Source organism: Musa acuminata, chromosome BXJ2-1, assembly GCF_036884655.1.
Source record: "Musa acuminata AAA Group cultivar baxijiao chromosome BXJ2-1, Cavendish_Baxijiao_AAA, whole genome shotgun sequence".
Lineage (NCBI taxonomy): Eukaryota > Viridiplantae > Streptophyta > Magnoliopsida > Zingiberales > Musaceae > Musa > Musa acuminata.
The window spans coordinates 1,362,888-1,383,063 of NC_088338.1; the positions used below are offsets into that span (position 1 = coordinate 1,362,888).

The 20,176-nt window shown below is 37.7% G+C and overlaps 2 protein-coding genes across 6 annotated transcripts; both read right to left on the reverse strand.

Moving 5' to 3' along the window:
- Nucleotides 1–201: 201 nt before the first annotated feature.
- On the reverse strand, nt 202–5,898 carry LOC135598350 (V-type proton ATPase subunit d2-like). Its single transcript, XM_065091994.1, has 10 exons — nt 5,483–5,898; nt 3,660–3,780; nt 3,445–3,552; nt 3,271–3,373; nt 3,024–3,104; nt 2,853–2,938; nt 1,990–2,049; nt 1,852–1,900; nt 695–829; nt 202–580 (listed from the first exon to the last, which is right to left on the reverse strand). The coding sequence occupies exons 1-10, from the start codon at nt 5,661–5,663 to the stop codon at nt 449–451; spliced, it is 1,056 nt and encodes a 351-aa protein (XP_064948066.1). The 5' UTR covers nt 5,664–5,898; the 3' UTR covers nt 202–448.
- Nucleotides 5,899–6,816: 918 nt separating this feature from the next.
- On the reverse strand, nt 6,817–20,176 carry LOC103988276 (transcriptional corepressor LEUNIG). Of its 5 annotated transcripts, XM_065092000.1 has the most exons (19): nt 19,954–20,176; nt 19,451–19,548; nt 19,261–19,370; nt 18,273–18,575; nt 18,056–18,141; nt 17,680–17,767; nt 17,536–17,611; nt 16,944–16,996; nt 16,260–16,568; nt 13,494–13,523; nt 13,344–13,412; nt 11,667–11,909; nt 11,437–11,554; nt 11,211–11,320; nt 10,948–11,097; nt 8,426–8,581; nt 8,154–8,270; nt 7,703–7,909; nt 6,817–7,241 (listed from the first exon to the last, which is right to left on the reverse strand). In XM_065092000.1, the coding sequence occupies exons 1-19, from the start codon at nt 19,983–19,985 to the stop codon at nt 7,098–7,100; spliced, it is 2,499 nt and encodes an 832-aa protein (XP_064948072.1). In that variant the 5' UTR covers nt 19,986–20,176; the 3' UTR covers nt 6,817–7,097. The 5 variants fall into 5 exon arrangements, with proteins under 5 accessions (XP_064948072.1, XP_064948071.1, XP_064948070.1 ...); XM_065091999.1 differs by having other exon boundaries at nt 13,344–13,523; nt 16,944–16,993; nt 17,719–17,767; XM_065091998.1 differs by having other exon boundaries at nt 13,344–13,523; nt 17,719–17,767.

Below are 20,176 nucleotides of genomic sequence, written 5' to 3' on the forward strand. Positions count from 1 at the left end.
ACCCACTACCCTAGGTTTTGAGATGCAAATTTTAACATTCTGTTTTCTAGTGACGTACCCAACACTTCAGCAGTGATAAAGCTTTCCTCGCTAAAAAAACAAAAGAACACTGCAAACAACTGTGCCATAACACTTGGCAAAGAATATATACCCAAGCATTGCCTCAACATAACACTTCTCAAATAAAAGTTCGCCAGCAAATAAAAAAAATAGAAGCTAATGGGAGCAGCTGAATTTTACATCCACTACATTTTGCAGGGAACCTCTCCCTATTTTGATTACAAGGTCTACTTATTACAGATTTATTCTCATACCTAATTGGCGTATTTATTATAATGGTGAATAACACGATCCACAGACAACAGAGAAAGAGGACATCCAAATATCAAAATAAATAATTGGGGCATCTCAGAATTCATGTTTATGTTTTGGTTTCAAAATGTAGCACTCAGAAAATGAAGACCACACTGTCATGGATTCTGGATTTCTGATTCTGCGCCACACATTCGGAGATCCACATCAGGTTCCTTATTTCCTGCTCCCTCAGTCTCATGTAAGCAAAGAAAACAGCATAGTGAAACTGCAACACCGGTGTTACTAGACTCGATCAGGCATCGTTATGTAAGTTAATCCCAAAAATTACAGTAATGACAGCATCTAAACATAAATTAAACAATGATGAATTGATGATTACCTGCTGTTCAAAAGCCAAACAGAGTCTCTTCACTTCCTCTTCATAAAATGCTTTGTCCAGCATTTGACTTTCTCCATAAGATATCTTGGCAAAAATTGACTGATATGGAGGATATTTCTCCATTGCTCCACGGACCTGAATTACCAATACGAAGATCAACATGTTACAAGGACCCACTTCTGCAACCTCTTCCAAAAATAAAGAATTCTGACTTTTCTATGCAAGATGAGAATTATAACAAGATCATCATACAAATATTATTACCCTAGAGTAATCTATCATAACAATGCGTTCAATTTGGCTTAAAATGGTGCCAAACAAAGGCAAAGAAATAACGATAAAGACCCTTAAAAACAACAAAAATAAATTCTCTCCCTGGACCAATTGCTATTCAGTCTAACAAAGTAGCAAGAGGAATCTGGGGACAGTTGAACGGACACTTTCCTGTCATCAAGCTTATTGGGAGGAATCTTACAAGTCAAACTATCGCTCACTAAATTTATTTTTGTTGTTTTTGTGAAACCTTTTAAGGTTTTCATCCAGCTAACCTAACAGTGTACTTGTAGATCATTGTTTGACTTGTCAAAGTTCCAAATCAACTGACATGGTCATCATTTTATCCTCAACTAAAATCACTACTACTCATCAGAGCAAACATTTCTTACCTATCATGGAGCTTAGGGCTGATACACAACACAATGGTAGGGATCACTATTTAACTCATCAGGTTCTTATTCTGCTATTGCTCTCATGATTCGTAGTTTAATGACAGTTTAATAAAGGAAAGATGCTAATAGCTCCCCAGTTAATTTTAGTCCTAATGCTTAATGATTTTGTCTGATGATATTTTCTGTTGGTAGTGATCTTATGAAATGCTTACCTTTGTATGCTTTTTTTCAAAGTCTCATAAAAACATTGTGGTTGTATTTATTCACTCTTGTCACTAGTGTTGTGTTTATCTGTCATCTTTGTGATGCCTTAAAATAATGTTGAGCAACAAATCGACAGAATATATAGTCTGTATGTTTTTCAGTACCTATTTGTGTTAAATTGGTCATTGATGAAATAAGTCTTCACAATAGAAAATATATAATGCTCGTAAAGCCAATGGTTGACCTTATATAAATTCAAATCTAGAAGCAAATAATCTGGTTTACCTGGTCAATGTCCTCGCAGAGAGCAAGTTCTTCATGACCATATGGATATCTGTACAGCAAGAAGTTAATCTATGAGATGAGAGCAAACAACATCTACACGTACAACTAAATACAAAGGTAAAGGATCAGAATGCATACAACAATCCAAAATTTGAATAAAGCTTCCGACGATCATCTCTAGTTAATTCAGTGCCAATGCTGCAAAGCCAGATCACAGATTAGTGGGAAAGAAAAAGTATTTTAGCAGTATTTCTTTCATCAATTGAATATGGAAGGTGAAAGTTGAGAAATTAAAAGGGGGGGCTCTAAATGGAAAGGTTATTTTGCTTGTTCTGTTTCTTGATTTCTTGAAGCTACACATTCCAGTGATGATGATTTTTTGTAATTATTTTCTATGAATTTCTAAATAACAGATTTGAATTCCATTATTAAATTCATTCAAACTAATAACTGCTGTCTTTCTTGTCAAATCTGTAAAGTTAAGGATTGGTAGACATATGTTTATCTCCCAGATGGGGGTGCATGTGTCGAGAAAAAAGCTGCTGCTCTCTGATATTCTGAAGATAACTCTGCTCAGTTTTATTGCTGGAAACACGCTCCGGAGAAACTAACCCTTACCACAAAATCATTTAGTGCTGAATATAGAATTGCATACTGAACTAGAGATTGCTAGCCTAAACTGACGAACTGCTGGAACAGCTGAGGTAAGGTGCTGTATATGCTTTGTTCTGTTGTGTTTGTGATATGTGATTTAAGAGTAAATTCCTTCACACTGTTGCAGAAGGATGTTGAGACACTTGTGTCAATACTAGTCTAGATGTCAATGTTATAATTCTGGGCCAATGATGCAGAGGTTTTACTTAATTACCAAAAAAATTATATTGTTATGCAGGTTAAGTGCTATTATCAGAAAATTACCAACCATATATGAAACTGAAGGGGATCATTAAAAGGAACAGCATGTTCACCATTCAAAGAGCTGCAATGTTCATTTGGCTCACCTATTTATAGTGATATTGACAGCTCTTCTATCAGCTTCAAAGGCAAGAAGGTCAGACATGATCTCAGCAGTTGCTCCACCCAGTTTCTATTTCAAAGAAATACTTACTGCTAAGTGCAAGCGATCTTATATATTCCACTACAAAAAATTGTAGATAGTAATCACTATTTACCTGACAGAAGTTGTAGAAATCCTCAAGGTATGCCTTGTATAGGGTATTCCTCATAATTTCAATATTCATGTCATCCAAGTCCTGACATGAATTGTGAAAACAAGTTTAATAGTAAAACTAACCTATATACTATTTTGCAATCATACTGGTTTCTTAAGTACTCCGAAGATTGGGTTTCTTAAGTACTCGAAGATTGGCATGTTACAAGACAACCAAAGTGGACGAGCAATACTGAATATGTTAGCACCTCTGATGTGATGCACTCTGAGAAATATGGGGCCAATGGTGTGTCAACAAGAACCAATCTGTAAAGCTCACGCATGTTCTGTGCGACTGCAAGTGTTGCGATACTGCAGAGTAGATGATAGAGGTCACAATGCATTAACATATTATGGCCATTAGATAGGATTGAGTGACATACCTGTCAAACATGCCCAAAGGATGACATTTCTCCAATAGTTCCTGAACATCCCTCTCATGCAATGTGCCAGTGACAATAAGGACAACATTGTCAATCATATAACCATACCTGTGAGGAATAATAGATTTACCTGGGAATTTTTCTTTATCAAGGTACAAATAGTATTGAATTCACTCAAAATTAATTAATCTTGCAGTGAAATTGTGGACATGTACGTTATATACTCCAAGAAGGTCGACAAGGGCTCCGTTGCTTGACACAACATGTGCTTGTACTCATCTACCAGTTTAAGAGTACATTTCTCCACAATCGTAGTTGTATGTAAAGGAGATGGCTCTGCAAGTAATTAAAGGTCTTATATAAGATGATTGATAAAAATAAATGTAAACTGAAAAACAAAGAAACAACAAGTACATGTAAATAGCACAAGCTATAACTGAAGCATATGAGGTGATATCTGTCCAAGCATCACTTAATATTCAGTTGAGAGTTGAGAATATTACAATTACCTGCATCATTTTTTCAACTCAATGTTTCCATATACTCAAAAGAAAATTTTGATCATGGAATACATAATTAAAGTAAAGGTAATAAAGAAACTGAAATATATTAATTAGTTTGGTATATCAACATAAGCATTTTCTTTTCCCTGATAGAATGACATGAATCTAAGAAGTTGGATGATCCACATACACTTCTGACATAAAAAGTGCCAAGTTTTTGCAACTTATAACCTAAAGATAGGGCTTATAAGATTGCTTCACTGTGGTACAAGTTTTAAGCTAAAATATTTTCTCTCCATACAAGAATAAAGATGCATACATTTGACTCTTCCCATACCCCAAATGATCAATCCTGTCACTCAAAATTCTAAGTTCCATGATTGACCAGCAATCCAATGTAATCTTGTGAAGCATATGTTGTATAAGAAACATCTTGTGAGGCTTCCTTGAGTCTTGCTCTTCCTATAATTGTTCCCTATTTGAAAATTATCACTATCATACTTCACACTAGATCTATAAATTTTACATGACTTGCACATAGCTCCATTTTTTTTTATGTAGTGTGAAAGATTGAATTCACATGTAATTTAAACTTCAAAATAGCTTGTTTTATGACAAACATCCAATAAGAACTACTGTAATTTAAAATCCACAATTCTAAGAAGTGATACCCTATAATCCTATGGCCCTTTTAATCCTATAATATACATATAAGTGATATCCATGTCACAAAAAGTATACTAAGGAAGTTAATAGAAGTAAAAGCCACAAAAGAGGATGTGACCAAATATGCCCTTACACGATAAACTGTTCCAATTGTAATGCATTGTTATGAAATGATACAATACATGTAGCATGTTGATGCTCTAGTGACCATGGGCATGCACACAGCACCAACACCTCGGGGCTCAAGTAAACCTTGATCAAGGATAACAACCACTAATGAGTTCAGAACTAACCAGTTGGCAGCTGATGCGTAAAGGTCTCTCTCCTCAGCACTTATGAACATGTTCAAAGCAAAGATTCTTGCCTTGCTTATAATCATGAAGAAACCCTACAAGCCCTACAAATGCTTTTTCACGTATAATGGTAATCGATATTGCAAGTGAACACATCACGTGCCAGAAAATAACTCTGGATCACCTACCGTAAAAAAAAAATGTCATATCCTAAGGTGGAATCATCACCTGGATAATTGCAAAATTGCTAAAATAAATTGAAAGAGAAAAAAAGGCCATTTTGTTCACAGTTTACTGCAAAATCCCTCATCACTGGCACAGATCTGAACCAGAAATATAAGAATTTACCCCGATATAAGGGAACCATTAGTATGGTCTCGCCCTCTGGGCATAAAACTAAATTCCTACGCAGCACAGATCGTCCGTCTTCGTCAAACACGCCCAAAATTATAACTTTCTACTGGAAAATGATGAATCAAATGATGCGTGAAGGAAATCTGTGGGCGAACTGAATCGGGAGAGGAGACGGAAGAGAGAAAGTGAGATGGGATGGGAAGAAGCCCACATCCAACGCACCGTTCTGGAGGTAGGGGCCGTATTCGGTGGCGGAGAGATGCATCTTGATGTCGTCGAGGGTCTCGCACTGGCAGAGGTTGTTGTAGTCGGCGGCAGTGAGGAGGCCCGACCGGTGGCCGCGGACGATGGCCTCCAGGTACCCGCCATGGATGTTGAACGTCAGCGACTCAAATCCGTACATCGCGCCCTCCCGTCCCGACGGACTCCACCATCAATTGACAGGATCTACGACGAGATCGAAGGCCACACGGAGGAAACCTGAGAGAAGAGAGAGAGACGAGGGGGAAAGGAGAAAGAAGCCCTAGAAATCCAAGAAAGGAACTAACGGATGTTGTTTTCGGACGCGTCGATCCGTGACACAACTCGAGTTTGCGTCCAACACAGCGAGCGCCACATCCGCTACTCGTGAGTTAAACTGTGACTCATGTTGTATTCTCTTCGCTCGATGTTTCGAGAAGGGCTTTCCTATAAAAAGAAGTTTCCTTTGCTTTTTGCACTCGAGAAATAGTTTATTTTATATTTTAAGGGGTAAATTCTCCACAAAAAATCTATAAATTTTTTTTTATTTTTTTATCCACATAACGACTTAAAACATTTTAGCTTTATTCTCGCAAATTATCCTTTTTTATTTATTTCCATAGAGAAATTTTTATTTTTTTGGACTCACCATAATTATTGAATAAGCTTTATTGAAGAAATGAAAATGCTTCTATCATACCCCCGTAAGATGGTCTGATAAGGATACAAATCTTGGATCAATATAAAGAATGATTTACAAGCAAGAGACTTCGTGAGTAAAGCAAGAGCAAATACTTCGATACATTAACATGTTCGTAATTGTATTAGGCCCCATGAGGTTCCTAAGTATCGTTATCGTCACCTGCATCTTACCGATAGAGGCCTCGTCATTATCCTTGTAGGTACTGCAAGGCCCCTCATCACTGTCCTCGTTGCCGTGCCGCCCCTCATCACTGTCCTCGTTGCCGTGCCTCCACCTTACTTCTACTTGCCACTTCATGATCTCTCACCTTCTATCTCCATCATAACGTGTGGCTGTTGTTGTTTCCTTCTCCCTGTGACGAGTGGAAATGATGTTGAGCATCCAGCAACGAACAAGGGTATGGATGAAGATAGAACCAATGGAGGAGGGCACGATGAACGAGGAGGCAACGATCGACGAGATGAAGCCCAAGGGTAATCTCATCTTTTAGGAAACGAGACATTCTGAAAAAATATATATATATAAACTTAAAAACCTTTTTAAAAAAATTACCCATATTTTAACATTTCTAAAAAATATAAGGGGAAGCATGGAAGACAAAGCAAGCAAAAGATAAATATGACTTGGCCAGCTATATATATAAACACACACAAAGTTGGCACAACATCGATTCAAGGTATGTATGACATAAATGTCCGATAAGTTGGATGATGCAGCATGAGGTCACAAACACAGAAACAAAGAAGAGAACAAAAAAAAAAAAAATCTATTCTCATTCTACACCGTATCGCCTTTAGGTACAAGGAAGCCACAGGAGATGGTAGTCCAGAATCATTGTAGCTTTTGCAAGCAGAGCAAGTGGCTCAACCGATTGCGGAAAGAAAAAAACGGAGGCTACTTCCAGAGCTTCACACACTTATCGTGACTTGCAGATGCTACCACTCCAGTTGCATTGGATACGGCCAAGGCTGCGATCAGGCCATCATGTGCAGGAAGCATCATGGTTTTGTTCTCTTTCATGTCCCAGATCTCTAGTGACTGCACAAATTTGACGGGATCAATTTACAGTCAGTTGATCGGTTCTATCACAACACAACTACTGCAAACTATCAACACGACGACATCAATTTACGGTCAGTGATGCTCAACACTCTGAGCATCACCCTTCGTGGTGTTGAAGAAAATCAAGTGACAGAAAATGCGGCAGTGTGCATGCACACAGATGGATCAACAAATAAAGAATTTTGATTTTGATAACACAAATATAACTCTCGCTGAAGGTGGATTAGAGTTATAAAGATTCTTCTTATAATGAACAAGAAAAGATGGATATTACAATCCACAAGCATCAGCATATAATAGTAACTGGTAAGAGGGCTAACAATGATGCAAATTGAGTCAAGAGCATTAAGCGCTAGTACTGCTTTGCCTACAATCTAGAGGTCAAATCATAGAAGCATGATCAAAACCAAGTTTCACAAGTTAAGCAGAGAACTTGCCTGGTAGCAACCGATCACGAGCAAGGATGGATAATTGGGGAGGAAAACGCATGAGTGGAACTTATTTCCAATGCAACTCAACTCGTGCACGCATTCACTGTCATTTCCTGAACCAAGTGACCAAACTCGGACAGAGTCTTCACTCACAGAAGCCAGAATATCGCCTGAAGGATTCCAGCAAATGGAATCAACATGTTTTGTATGTCCCTACAAGTGGAACAGTGATGTCAATCATGCAGCAAGGCATCTTTGGATGATCAGATAACAACAGAAAATCCCAAATATTCAAGTTATTGAGAGAAGGATAAGGACAATGTACACAATTCGGAGAACAAGAAGCTAATATATCAGAAAAGGAAATGCTTGATTCCTTGCTTGATGTGACAAATTAGTCAAAAAGCTTGGTGTATTGCTACATTGCATATCTGAGGTTCCACAAAAGATAACCAACCTGTAGTAAATGCCGGCGAACTTGTGTCTCAACATCTAGCACACATATGGCATTCTCAGCAGCTGCAGCAATATACCTACCATGACGAGGTTGAAACCTCATTTGAGTTGTTCCGCCCTGTGTGCACAGAGAAAATTCAAGTAACCAGCAGAAGAAATTCACGTTGAAATGTTTAAAAGAAAACAAATTTAGCTGTTAATGGATAATCTAATGGAAGTCAAGATTTCTCTGTAATAGGTATAGTTGAAGAGACAAATAGCATCCTTTCTTACCGTAAAAACTCTGGCACAGTTACCATTATTTATACTCCAGTAACGCATTTCTCCATCGCCATCACAGGAACAAATGAGATCCTCTTTACTCGGGTGAAAGTCCAAAGACATAACAGATGCAGAATGGCCCGTAAAAGTACGAAGTGAGTAGCCTGGCTGTATGTTAAATTCATGTAAAACAAATTGTCAAAAGAGCTGAATTCATTAAAGGCTACAGGACAATAAAACATCAAATCACAGGAACAAATGAGATCTTCTTTACTCGGGTGAAAGTCCAAAGACATAAGAGATGCAGAATGGCCCGTAAAAGTACGAAGTGAGTAGCCTGGCTGTATGTTAAATTCATGTACTCAAACAAATTGTCAAAAGAGCTGAATTCAATAAAGGCTACAGGACAATAAAACATCAAATCAGTAAATCACAACCTCATGCCATTCTGAAGCAACTACAGCCTAATTGCTTCAGACTTGTCCACTCAACAGTGTAAGATAATTGCATGAAGTTTGTTGCAGGAGTATCACTGTTCAGGGGAAGTCAAACTCACGATGGTGGTGAACAAAACAATATTAAAGGGGATTTCTAACATTTTACTCTGTTCTGTGACAATTAGACGGTCTTGAAGACTTGCCTAAGTTTCTGCTATGGATGTTACCAACCAGACAGAAGGTACCAGCCTTCCTCTTATGCAATTATCACACAAAAATTAGAGAATGTTCAAACTTCATACCAAAAAATTTGTGCCTTTGCAAGTCAACTCCATTGTGCAGCCTCAATCACAAACTTCAAGAAATCCTGAACATAGAGATGGCATATACATTCTACACCATGTTTCCCACATCTAATCAAATGTATGCATAGCATGTATTTTCCTAGTTCCATAAAATTTTATGTAATTATCTAAAGAAGTTTCATCTATGAACTTATGAAGCACTCCAACTATATATGTCTATATCATTCAAAAATCACAAAAAAATTCCATGATACATCATCTGTTCCTGATTACTTGTTTTCATTCAGCTATAAGTAATAGACTTGCACAATTTTGTAATAAGTACAACCAACTAGCTTGGCCTTACCTTAATAAGAAAAAGTCATGCAAAAACAAATTTAAAATTGGCCATCCTCCAAAATAAGCATTTCATAAAAATCTCAGATGCCTGTCCCCCAGATTGCCTTTGTGCACTGTTCAAATGGTTTTAGCCAGACCAGTCTGTACCAGTCAGCAAGGCATGGAATAAATGATCAGTGCATTGCTAATGGAGTGCCAATACATCCCGAGAATGACACAAGACAAAATAGTGGTAACGTGTGCTAAGACACCCACCCTACGCCGGCAGATGGCTAAATTAAAGTAGGTACAGCATTCCATGTGTCAAGTCATCATGAAAATAATTTAGTAGTCACTGTTTGAAATTGTATGCATAGATGTACCACAAGAAAACATTGTAAAGGTCCATCTAATAAAACATGTACCTGTATTGGTTGTACTTGTAGTAGGTAAGTTCGAATGATTCAGAATGAATGACCCTTAAAAACTTCTGCTAACATGATGATATAGCTTTTGTTAACATAATGTGGATAATCTCAAAGTTGTTATATCATTAAAAACTAAATTGTTTATTCATTTCTGCAGTTACCAGATTTAGCATAATCATCAGTTCTAAAAACTCGGCAGAATATGCTATCGCAAGACATCATACTTGTCCCATCGTGGAACACTAAATTCTACATGCCAGTGGTTAGTAGATTCAGCTACTTGCACACTTTATCACATGGGTTGTAGTTTCAATTACCAGACCTGTGTCAGTCCATGTTCTGGCATACCATGTGTCTGTATGTTTGCCCCTATTGGGGGAGGGAGAGGAGGGGAGGAAGAACAAAGAAGAAGAGGAAGAAAAAGAAAGAAGAGGAGGAGGAGGAGGAAGAGGAAGAAAAAGAAAGAAAAAAGAAAAAGGAGGCAATGGAAGAGGAGGTGTATTTGAGCGGGTGGCAGGGTGCGCAGACAATAGCAACATATGGCAAGCAGCATGCATTGAGCAGCCGACGACAGGTGAAGAACTCACGAGGAGTCGTAAACCATAGTTAAAACAAATTATATAACCAGACTGAACTGACTGTGAAGTTTGGGCTGGTCCGTATACTGATTGGCAGTCGGACTGGTAAATACTGGCTAAACGGTACTGAACCGACTGGTTTAGCTAACCTTGCTTTATCACAATATCTTAATTTGTAGTGAGTGCCACAGTAATGTGAAACAAAATCCTTCGGAGTCCAAGTTATAATTAACAGGCAACACAAGAATTATTAAGGTATCATAGATTTTGTAGCATCCAGGAAAAAAAACAGCTTGGAGTATTTTCTCAAAATAAGTTATGACGCAACAACATATGTAGCAGAAATGGAGATATGGTAAGTAAACATCTAAAAGTATTCCAAACACAATGATGTCCAAATGACAAACAGATGCTCTTGGACAAAATGTTGCAGTAAAAAGTGTAAAAAGTTAAGCACTTATTACTAACATTATCAGCATCCCAGACTCTAACAGTCTTGTCAAATGACGAGGTAGCTAGACGTGGCATGCTAGGACTAAACCGAACATCGGTTATCAGCAGTGTGTGTTCCTCCAGTGTAGATTTCGGTTTTAAAGTATCAGCATGCCACAAGACAGCCTGCAGTGTGAAATAAGTCGTGTAAGGATATTTTCAAAAATTCTCATTGACATGACAGGGGCTTGATTCCTAATCAGTGACAAATGATTAGTGCGCTGTCAAATTGCTTTGACCTTTTTATCGTGACCACCAGTAGCAAGGAGTTTTCCATCTGAAGAGAAGTGGCAGCAAACAACTTTATTTGTACTTGCTCTGGCTGCATTAAACTCAGCAAACCTGAAACCTGATAGAGCAGTTGATGACATCATACAATAAGCAAACCCAGCAAGGCATGTTTTAATCTCAAATTTAACATGAAGTAGCAAATAATTACAAGAAAAAATGCAAGAAATATAGCACCTTTTGCAGCATCCATAGAGCGGCCAACCACATCTCTTGGATCAGCATCATCATGAGATAGAAATGACTCGACATTATCATCCAAAGATGCATCTTCCACAAAGCGATCCATGTCAGCCTGCATGTCAACAACATTGTCATCCAACTACTTAAACAGAGTAGTAATACCAGCTCTGTGCAAGTGGCCTATTATTGATCAATAAGCAATAACTATGTTCCTGTATGATTACCAACTGGTTGGTTGGAGATGCCAGTGCGCCAGGCCCGTCACCAAACATTATCAAAGGCTTAGATGAGCTGCCATTATGCTGTAATTGTGTCATTGACATCACATCTCCTGGTGTATGAGTGGATGGTGTTGAGGGTGCAGAACTTGGAGAAGGCCCAGCGGTATTTGCAGTTCCCGAGCTATTGGCAGGACCTGAGGATGACACAGGTTGCTTCCGCTTCCGGCCACTTTGATTGTTTGAAGCCTAGAATCCATTTGAAAATTAGTTACTCAAAGTTAAAGAAAATTTGTTTTAGATTTCAACATTCAATCATATCTCAAAATTTGCAGTTCATCTAAAGAAACATGGTTTCTTCTACACACATAAACTCAAAGGCAAAGAATCAGATAATCAGGTAGCAATTGTACTTCAACAGTCAAACGTATATGATCCAACAGATCAACTAATTATCAAGACAAACTAGTTATGTTGAGAATCCAATAATCTATCTGACTATCTGATCTGATTCACTAATTCATCCTGTGCACTACTTCATCATTAACGTATGGTACCAATAATAGCATCCACTGCTCAGCTAATTTGAATAGAGTCATCATAGAATCACTACTCACAGATGGAATAGGTATAGGGAAATATGTTCATATTAACAAAGTCGATCATATCTCAGCCTCATCAGGTTCCTCCTGGTCTTATTATCTCCAATGGTTCACGTGGCAGATTCCCAGTCTAAAGAAGGGAACAGTCGGACTTGGAAAGATGTCATGTGATTGTCTTCATACATACTCCTGTCATTAGTAAAGTGCTGGCAAAAGTACATGCAAATCAGTGTCAACCAACACACGCATTGTACTCTGCCACAGAAGGTCTTTGCCAGACCCGTGTTAAGATACTACAACACAGAACAGGACCATGCCAAGTGCTGATGCTGGACCAATCAACATGGAAGGGCATGACAATTGCAGCTTATGCTTCATCATCTCATTTCTCATAATTACATTATGCTGTGATAAACAACACAACCTATCTTCTTATATGAAGCCAGAGGAAATGGCAGTTTCATCATCTCACTGAAGAAAAATAGTTTCCATATTTGTTGTCATAGAGAATCAGGAAAGAAAAATACTAATATAGGGCAGTTTCTGCAATTTTAGAACAATCCAATATTACCAATATGCACAAAAAGGCCAAACATCAAGGCAGGCTGAATTTTAAACTAAAGCACAACCAAAATGAAGCAATCTTAACCTTTTCCTCCTTAGCATATCACCTTCAACTTTTGCAGCATGAGCTCCTACTTATACTAGCACACAGAGAACCAAAAAAAATAAGATGCTCTAAAAAGTTCTGCATGCAATGCATTTGCCAAAAGTTTGTTAGCAGAATAACCAATTAGCTGGATAAAACTAAGCATTCGGTGCGGTAGTGAAATAAAGATGACAAAAGATAATCACAACCTAGTGATAGCAAAAATCAAATGAAATTAGGTGTCATCCACGTGCAACAAAAAAAAAATTATCACAAATTTATTTCAAACACTGTAACATGTAATCTAATACATTCTGAAAGAATTTTTCGCTCCTGTGAAATCCTTCACAATCTTTAGATAAAGCCAATGTAATATTGACATAAAGAGAAGCAAACTTTTTATGTATAAACTGACATATGTAAAAGATATACCTGATCGGTTCCCCTAAAGGAATGTGGCATGCTTCCATCAACAGCCATACTGGCTGTTCCAAGTTTTTCCTGATGAAGAAGGTGACCTGAATTTTGTGATTGTTGACTTGAAAGAACATGCTGTTGAAGTTGCTGCTGTTGATTGCTAACCTGTTGTTGTGGTTGTAACTGAGCTATTTTCTATTACAAACAAAAAAGAAACAAGATCTTAAGAGTTGAGATTTTGTGAACTTTTCTATGTAAAAAGGGTAAAGTTCAATTTATTATCAGATCAATTTAATAAAAAATATAGATTCAAAATTATACATCAGGTTTCCAAACCGACCACCACATATGCAACATTACTTCACAAAGAATCAGTATTATTTCAATAAAAAAGCCCAATGAATCATATGCCTTTTATACATTTATCTTAAGCAAACAACTTGGTGTAGTCCCCCATCATCTGATAGCTCCAGACAAGAACATGAGTTAACAAGATATTCTCAGCAATTCTTCTATTTGTGAAGGAAGATTGGACTTCACTAATTATTTTTCTGATTACTTTATTAACTATAATAGCCATGATCTTACTAATGACTTTTATAAGTGATGGAAGCAAGAAATAGGTATAATGTCCATAAAACTACCGGGATTTCTGACCTTAAGATTCAAAGTGAGTGACGTTGCATTAGTCTCTTTCAGCATTTTTGAAGTTTGAAAAAACACCTTGATTATTGCTATTACATCAGTATCCACAATGCTCCAACAAGTTTTGTAAAAAAGATCTATTGTGTATCATATAAATTATTCATTAAGGGCCAACCTATCCTCGACATTTATATTTATCCAAGAAGGGAAAAAAAGTGATCCAGTGGACACGGACATTGTTAAATCTGGGATGATCATCACACACGGACATGCATCTGGAAAAAAGCTATTTCCATAACTCAAATCCAACAAGGAGAGACAATTGAAAAATTATGTTTTGTTCCTCTCACCATAGATATTCCTATAAACAGTTCAGACCTATATACTGGGGAAATCCAGCCGGTGAGGCAGAAAAAGGTTGCTCCATATATCAGACCTATAAACAGTTAAAGCAAAGATAAATTGGGGAAAACCATCAACGGTTGCTCTGTATATTGGACCCATAAACAGTTCAAGATAACTGTCAGACAGATAAATGCATCGAAAGACTCTTAGAAACAATAAGAAGGGATCTGATGTCTCTTAATTTAACTAGCAATAGTGCTCTCAACAAATAATCAATGACAAAAAAGAATCCACGTAGCTAACCCAAATAGTTGGAAGTTGGAACCTACAGCTTGTTTAGATAGTTGTATTTTTTGATAGTTTGAATCATGAAGTCCAATCTCGATTAATACACCTATTCTTATTAGAACAGATAACAATTCTCTTAGAAGGTTTATCAAATACTTGAGATAATTACACCATATTATGGTATCAATTGAACCTACATCTCACTTGAGATGAACATAATCCTTTGTTATTTTGTCTTTTATTGTAAAACTAAGTAGAAAAACAGCATTCGAATAATCAGACTACTTAGTGTGAAAATTTTAAAGTCATACTAATCACAATTTGTTTTATTAGCTACTAGCTTTAGACACTTACTGCAGTCCATGCTACAAGCTTAATTTGTGGTAGAAAGCTATCGATCATGTCTTTGATTTAAAAAACCAAGAAAAGGAAAGGAAACTTGGCAAGCTTTCCAACCAAAAACAGCTAAACAAGTGCACTATGCCTGGAGCAACTTAAGAAAGGATCCTCTCGCAGAAGATAAAATATATGGGAGTCTACTTTGGACCTGAATGTTCTCATATGCAAGTATTTCACATAAGTGAGTTCTTAGAACTCCCTACCATTGAGCGAAAATAAAATATAGGACTGGTGAAAAATTTTCTCGTTTTTCTTCAGTATTCCTACTGCTCATTATCCATCTCAAGGATCTAAATTTCACCCATACTGGTCAATGCAGACCAATTTTTACTGGTTTGACGGCTGAATAATGCACAGACCAATTGAACTAAACTTTCTGCCCAACAAGCTTACTGCACCAGGCTTTTTGCTCAACCAAGCTTATTGAGTGATAAGATAACCGGTATTGAGCTATACCCGGTGGCAAGACTACCACCTGGTACTGGTACATGTACCTTTTTAATTTGTCTTCTTCTCTTCCGCTGCTCGTCCACATCAATGCTTCCGTCACTCCTCTGCATCGTTGTATCACTGCCTCTCCCCTGTTGCATGGTACTCCACTTCCCCTTCTCCCCCTACTTCACCTTCTCCTCAATGGTCCAACAATACCAACCAGTATGAATCCATACAAGCACTGGTACACTGTACAGAACCAATACCATACCAGTCTGAATGTCAAGTAGTATCGCTACTGGATCAAGATTTTAATCCTTGATCCAATAATTACTATTTTAAATATTCCCATGAAGTTTGCAATTATCTTGCATACACAGCTGTGAGGAGGAATAATAGTTAGGATTACTCTTCATTATGGTTTCAAAACCTATATTTTCACCTTCTGCCACAAGATCAACCCAAGAACATCAATCATAGGACAAATTGGCACATTGATGTTTGTTTCAGTTTAAGCAACAATGTAAGCTACTAGTCATTTCTCAGATAAGGAATTAAGTTATCAATTCCAAAAGAAGAGAAGGGTTAAAGCATGCACTTCAGCTGTTAAATTGAAACTTGGTTAGAAGTTAGAATATCTGAATCATGAATGCAGACATGTGGCAATTTTCAAGCTCATGTCTAGCAACTACAGAAGGTTGGACAAGAACAATTACAACGAATAAAAATCAGTGCAATGATTTGTATTTTATACATGCAGTCTAGTGATAGTGTGAAGATGAGAAATAAAATCATTCCAAAGGGCAAGTTAAAGCAGTCAACCTTCATTAGCAAATCTGAATCAGCACGTGACATTAAAGGACTTGGAGTTTGCATGGGAGATCCCACATTTGGAATGGCATCATTAAGAGAGTTTGTCTGGCCATCCTTCCCCAAGACCATGTTCCTGTTGTTCAGAAGCATTCTTAGCCTTCTGTTATCCATATCTGCAGCTGATGGGGCAGTCAGATTTTGTTGTGCCTGAAGCAGTAGCTGCTGTTGTTGCGGACTTAGAAACTGAAGTTGCTGAAATGATTGAGGTGACTGCATAAAAGACTTTTGCAACAGTCCTGAACGAAGTTGTTCTAGACCCTATAAGATGAAAAGGAAATAAAGGAAAAAATAAGACATACTTTGAGTTGTCCTTTACTAAGAAAATTGCATTATAGTAAATAAGCAAATTTCAATTGAACTGCCCAAAAAGAAGATCACAAAGACTAAGTTGAATATTTCTGGAAGTAAATATGGCCATGAAGAGAAACACACATCTAAAAGAATTCACACAAAGTATATATCATGTGACCTCAATAGATCTTTATCATTAATGAAGCAACCGCAGTTACTGAAGTTATAAAGCAGATTAATGTTCCACACCATAAAAGAAATGCACAATTCATTTGCAAGAGACAAAAAAAGACAACAAGAAATCACGACCTTCACATTCAGAAATCACAAAGCTGAACTTACCGTCAAGGGCCATCCCTTTAGAGTCAGATTGTTACCAGCCTGAGTGGGTCCTGCTAACAGAACATTTGCAGTCAGTGCATATGGTCCGTAGAAAATACAATGAGATAATCTGGATAAAGTTCTGAAAAATAAGTGTCCCTTGGTGAACACTAACAACTGAATTTGTTGACTTCCACAGTTTTAACATACAAGTTTGGTTGGGTATCTAACAACTCATATTTACCCCTCTAACCAAGCACTGCTAACAGAATCATAAGCTCAATATTATCATTTTTCATTACTTTTACGATGGTAACGGATGGTACAAGTCAGTATACCATTCAGCATCTCAGTACTGTACTAGTCCATCCATTTGCCAAAAACAATATTGGACCGGAACTTAAAACCTTATTTCCACACACTAAACATCGCTTCCCCTCCATTTAAACAGTCAAAGAATAACAGCCCTCTAGCGGAAGCAGCATATAAAATCAAAAGAGCATGCAACTTAAGAATCCACAGACTGAAGGTAGAAACAGCATAAACAAGCCTCCAAAGCATCAATCTGAAAGCACCAGAAAACAATCGACTAATGGAAATTTTTGGTGGATACCTGGAACTCCAATTAATGAACCATCAGGACCTGCAGCTCTAGGGTTTAGAACTGGATTTATCTCATTCTTTATGTCCTGTCCATTTCCAAATTACAGCATTAGCAATAGATTTTGAAACAATCATTATTTCGATAAAAAAACACCTGTGCTGATACAGGAAGTTGCTGGTTCCGAGCCTGAACCTGCTGCAGAGGCCCTGATAGACCACCAGCTGAACCATGCAAAATATGCCTGAATTGGAAGTCAGTCCATGCTAAGTCTCAAAATCTATTTACAACACTGTCATATTTAAGACTAAAGCCCTAAAGAGTACAAGCAAGAAGACAGGTTCAGGCATGCAATAGGTGTTAAGCAGAATGACATGCATAAACACATGTATAATAATATGTATGGGATTTTGATGTCCATGATTGTATTTGTATGTTCATGCACATAAGTCACTATATTCAACTAAAGCAGAAAATTAATTCTACGACAAGCTGAGCACAGGATAGTGACAACCATGTTAAATAAGCATACCCTGAAGGTTGTCCAGGTGTTGCAGCTGACTTCAGCATGGAAGCGTGGTTTGGGTCCATGACCTGACCCACATTTTCACCAAACCTCTGCAGAAAGAGCAGACAAATTATTAGCAAAATCGTCCCCATACACAGCAGGCAAGATTCGCAAAAGCAGTCACACATGACAGGCAAAATGATGTTTAAGGAGAAACAGCATTATCAGTTTGGAGTAGCACCTTAATTGATGCATCATCCAAAGAATCCCGTTGAAGTGGCAACTTCAGCCGTTCCTCATACATTTTGGTAGCCAAGGCATTAGCAGTTCCAGGATTCTGGCGCATCAGAGGATCTGTACCAACAAGCCCACTGGCATTGCCATTTAAGAGCTGAGCCACTTCCCTTCGCTGTGGCTGTTGCTGTTGTTGCTGCTGCTGATGTTGTTGTTGTGCCTGCCTTTGCAACAAAAGTTGTTGAATTTGAATTTGCTGCTGTTGAGATGGCTGCTGCTGTTGCTGTTCTCTTGCTTTTAGATGTTGAGTCTAACATCCAAAATCATATGGATTTTCAGATTCCCAGAATATGTAGGCAACCACAGGATGTAACATCTATCTCTACCTTTTGCTTGAAAATTATAAGTACAAAGTTTTAATAAACTAATTTGTCGAATTGGAATTTGTTACTGTTGCTGTTGTTGCCACTGTAATAGACAGTTGCTGTTGCTTTATTTGTTTCTTAGAGTTGAGTTTAACTTCATAATCCAACCTGGATCTATGAAACGAAAAGCAAAAACATTTACCATGTATCAGTATAAACTAAGAACATTATATATTCTAAGAACCGACATAGATGTCAAATACTAGAGACTGCCAGCCACCACATGCATCTTTCTTGTTTCACCTTTTACTTGAAAAGTCAAGTGCCTCAAGGGTTGTGTTTTTTTTTTTTTTTTTTTTGTGATAGCAAGACAACAAAGGAAAACTATATTATCCTAATTGAATTTGTGAGGCAGATGACCACAAGATTCAAACAGTTTAGTTAGCCATGACTGCAAATAAAATTATTAGGCAACACCGTAGAATACTAACATGATCCACAATTGTCAATAAAGAAACAACTAATATAATCAATACAAACAAAGATGCCCATGCAAATCAAATGCATTTTGTCCAAAGCTTCATTAACTTCAAGACTAAGAGGGGTGCGGTGCAAAATAGACAATCTTACCTCTATATAGGAGGCAGCAGCATCAGAGTGTTTTTCATTTGTCCTTGCAATAAATATATCCCAGAACACAGACCACCATTCAAATAGAAAACCACCAGGAGCATCAATAGCTAAGAAAAAAGGCAATCCACTTGTTAGGGGAAAGAAATCCTAAACACCGCAACTTTCAACAAATCACTTAGCAACTTACCCACTGGATCAGACGACACTTTGGCTTCAGCTTGAAAGGCTTTTGCAGTTGCCTGCAACTTCCTTTTCATCAAATAATCATAAATGTACACATCCAACCTGGTTCCAACGAACATAAACGGTTCCAACATCAGCAAAAGATCGAGTAATGCAGGGAAGAAAATGCAAAGGTGAGCAGAGAGCAGAAAATAAAATACAAAACATGGTTAACCATGAAGCATAAAGGGAATAAAACTGACTGCTTGAGATAAAACCAAAACAAATCCATTCAAAAAAAGTCTCTTTTTTTTTGTTAAAACAAAAAAAATGGAACAAAGCCATTAAATATGACTACAAAGAGTTCTTTTTTTCAGAAGGAATGAAAGAAACAATCAGCATCAAGCTGCTCAATCCCTAACAAACCCTGGCGAGTGACTGCACCAAAGGAAACCAAGCAAGCAAGCCTATTGCCTGAAGAAAACCATAAAATCTGATCGACATGAGACGCCATAAACAAGTACTCACATCTTGTCGGCTTCCCAATTGGTCTGCGACATGATCCCCGGCTAAGGAAACCACCCTTCACGAGCGCTCAAACCTCGCCCGCTTCACCAGCGGCGAGATATCAGGGAATCTTCGACCAGCTCCGCTTCCGGCTCAAGCGGAATCCCATCAAATCAACAAAGCCCCATTGTTCTTCCACCCAAACCCTAGAGCTAAACGGAAATGATAACGAAAGAGAAAGAGG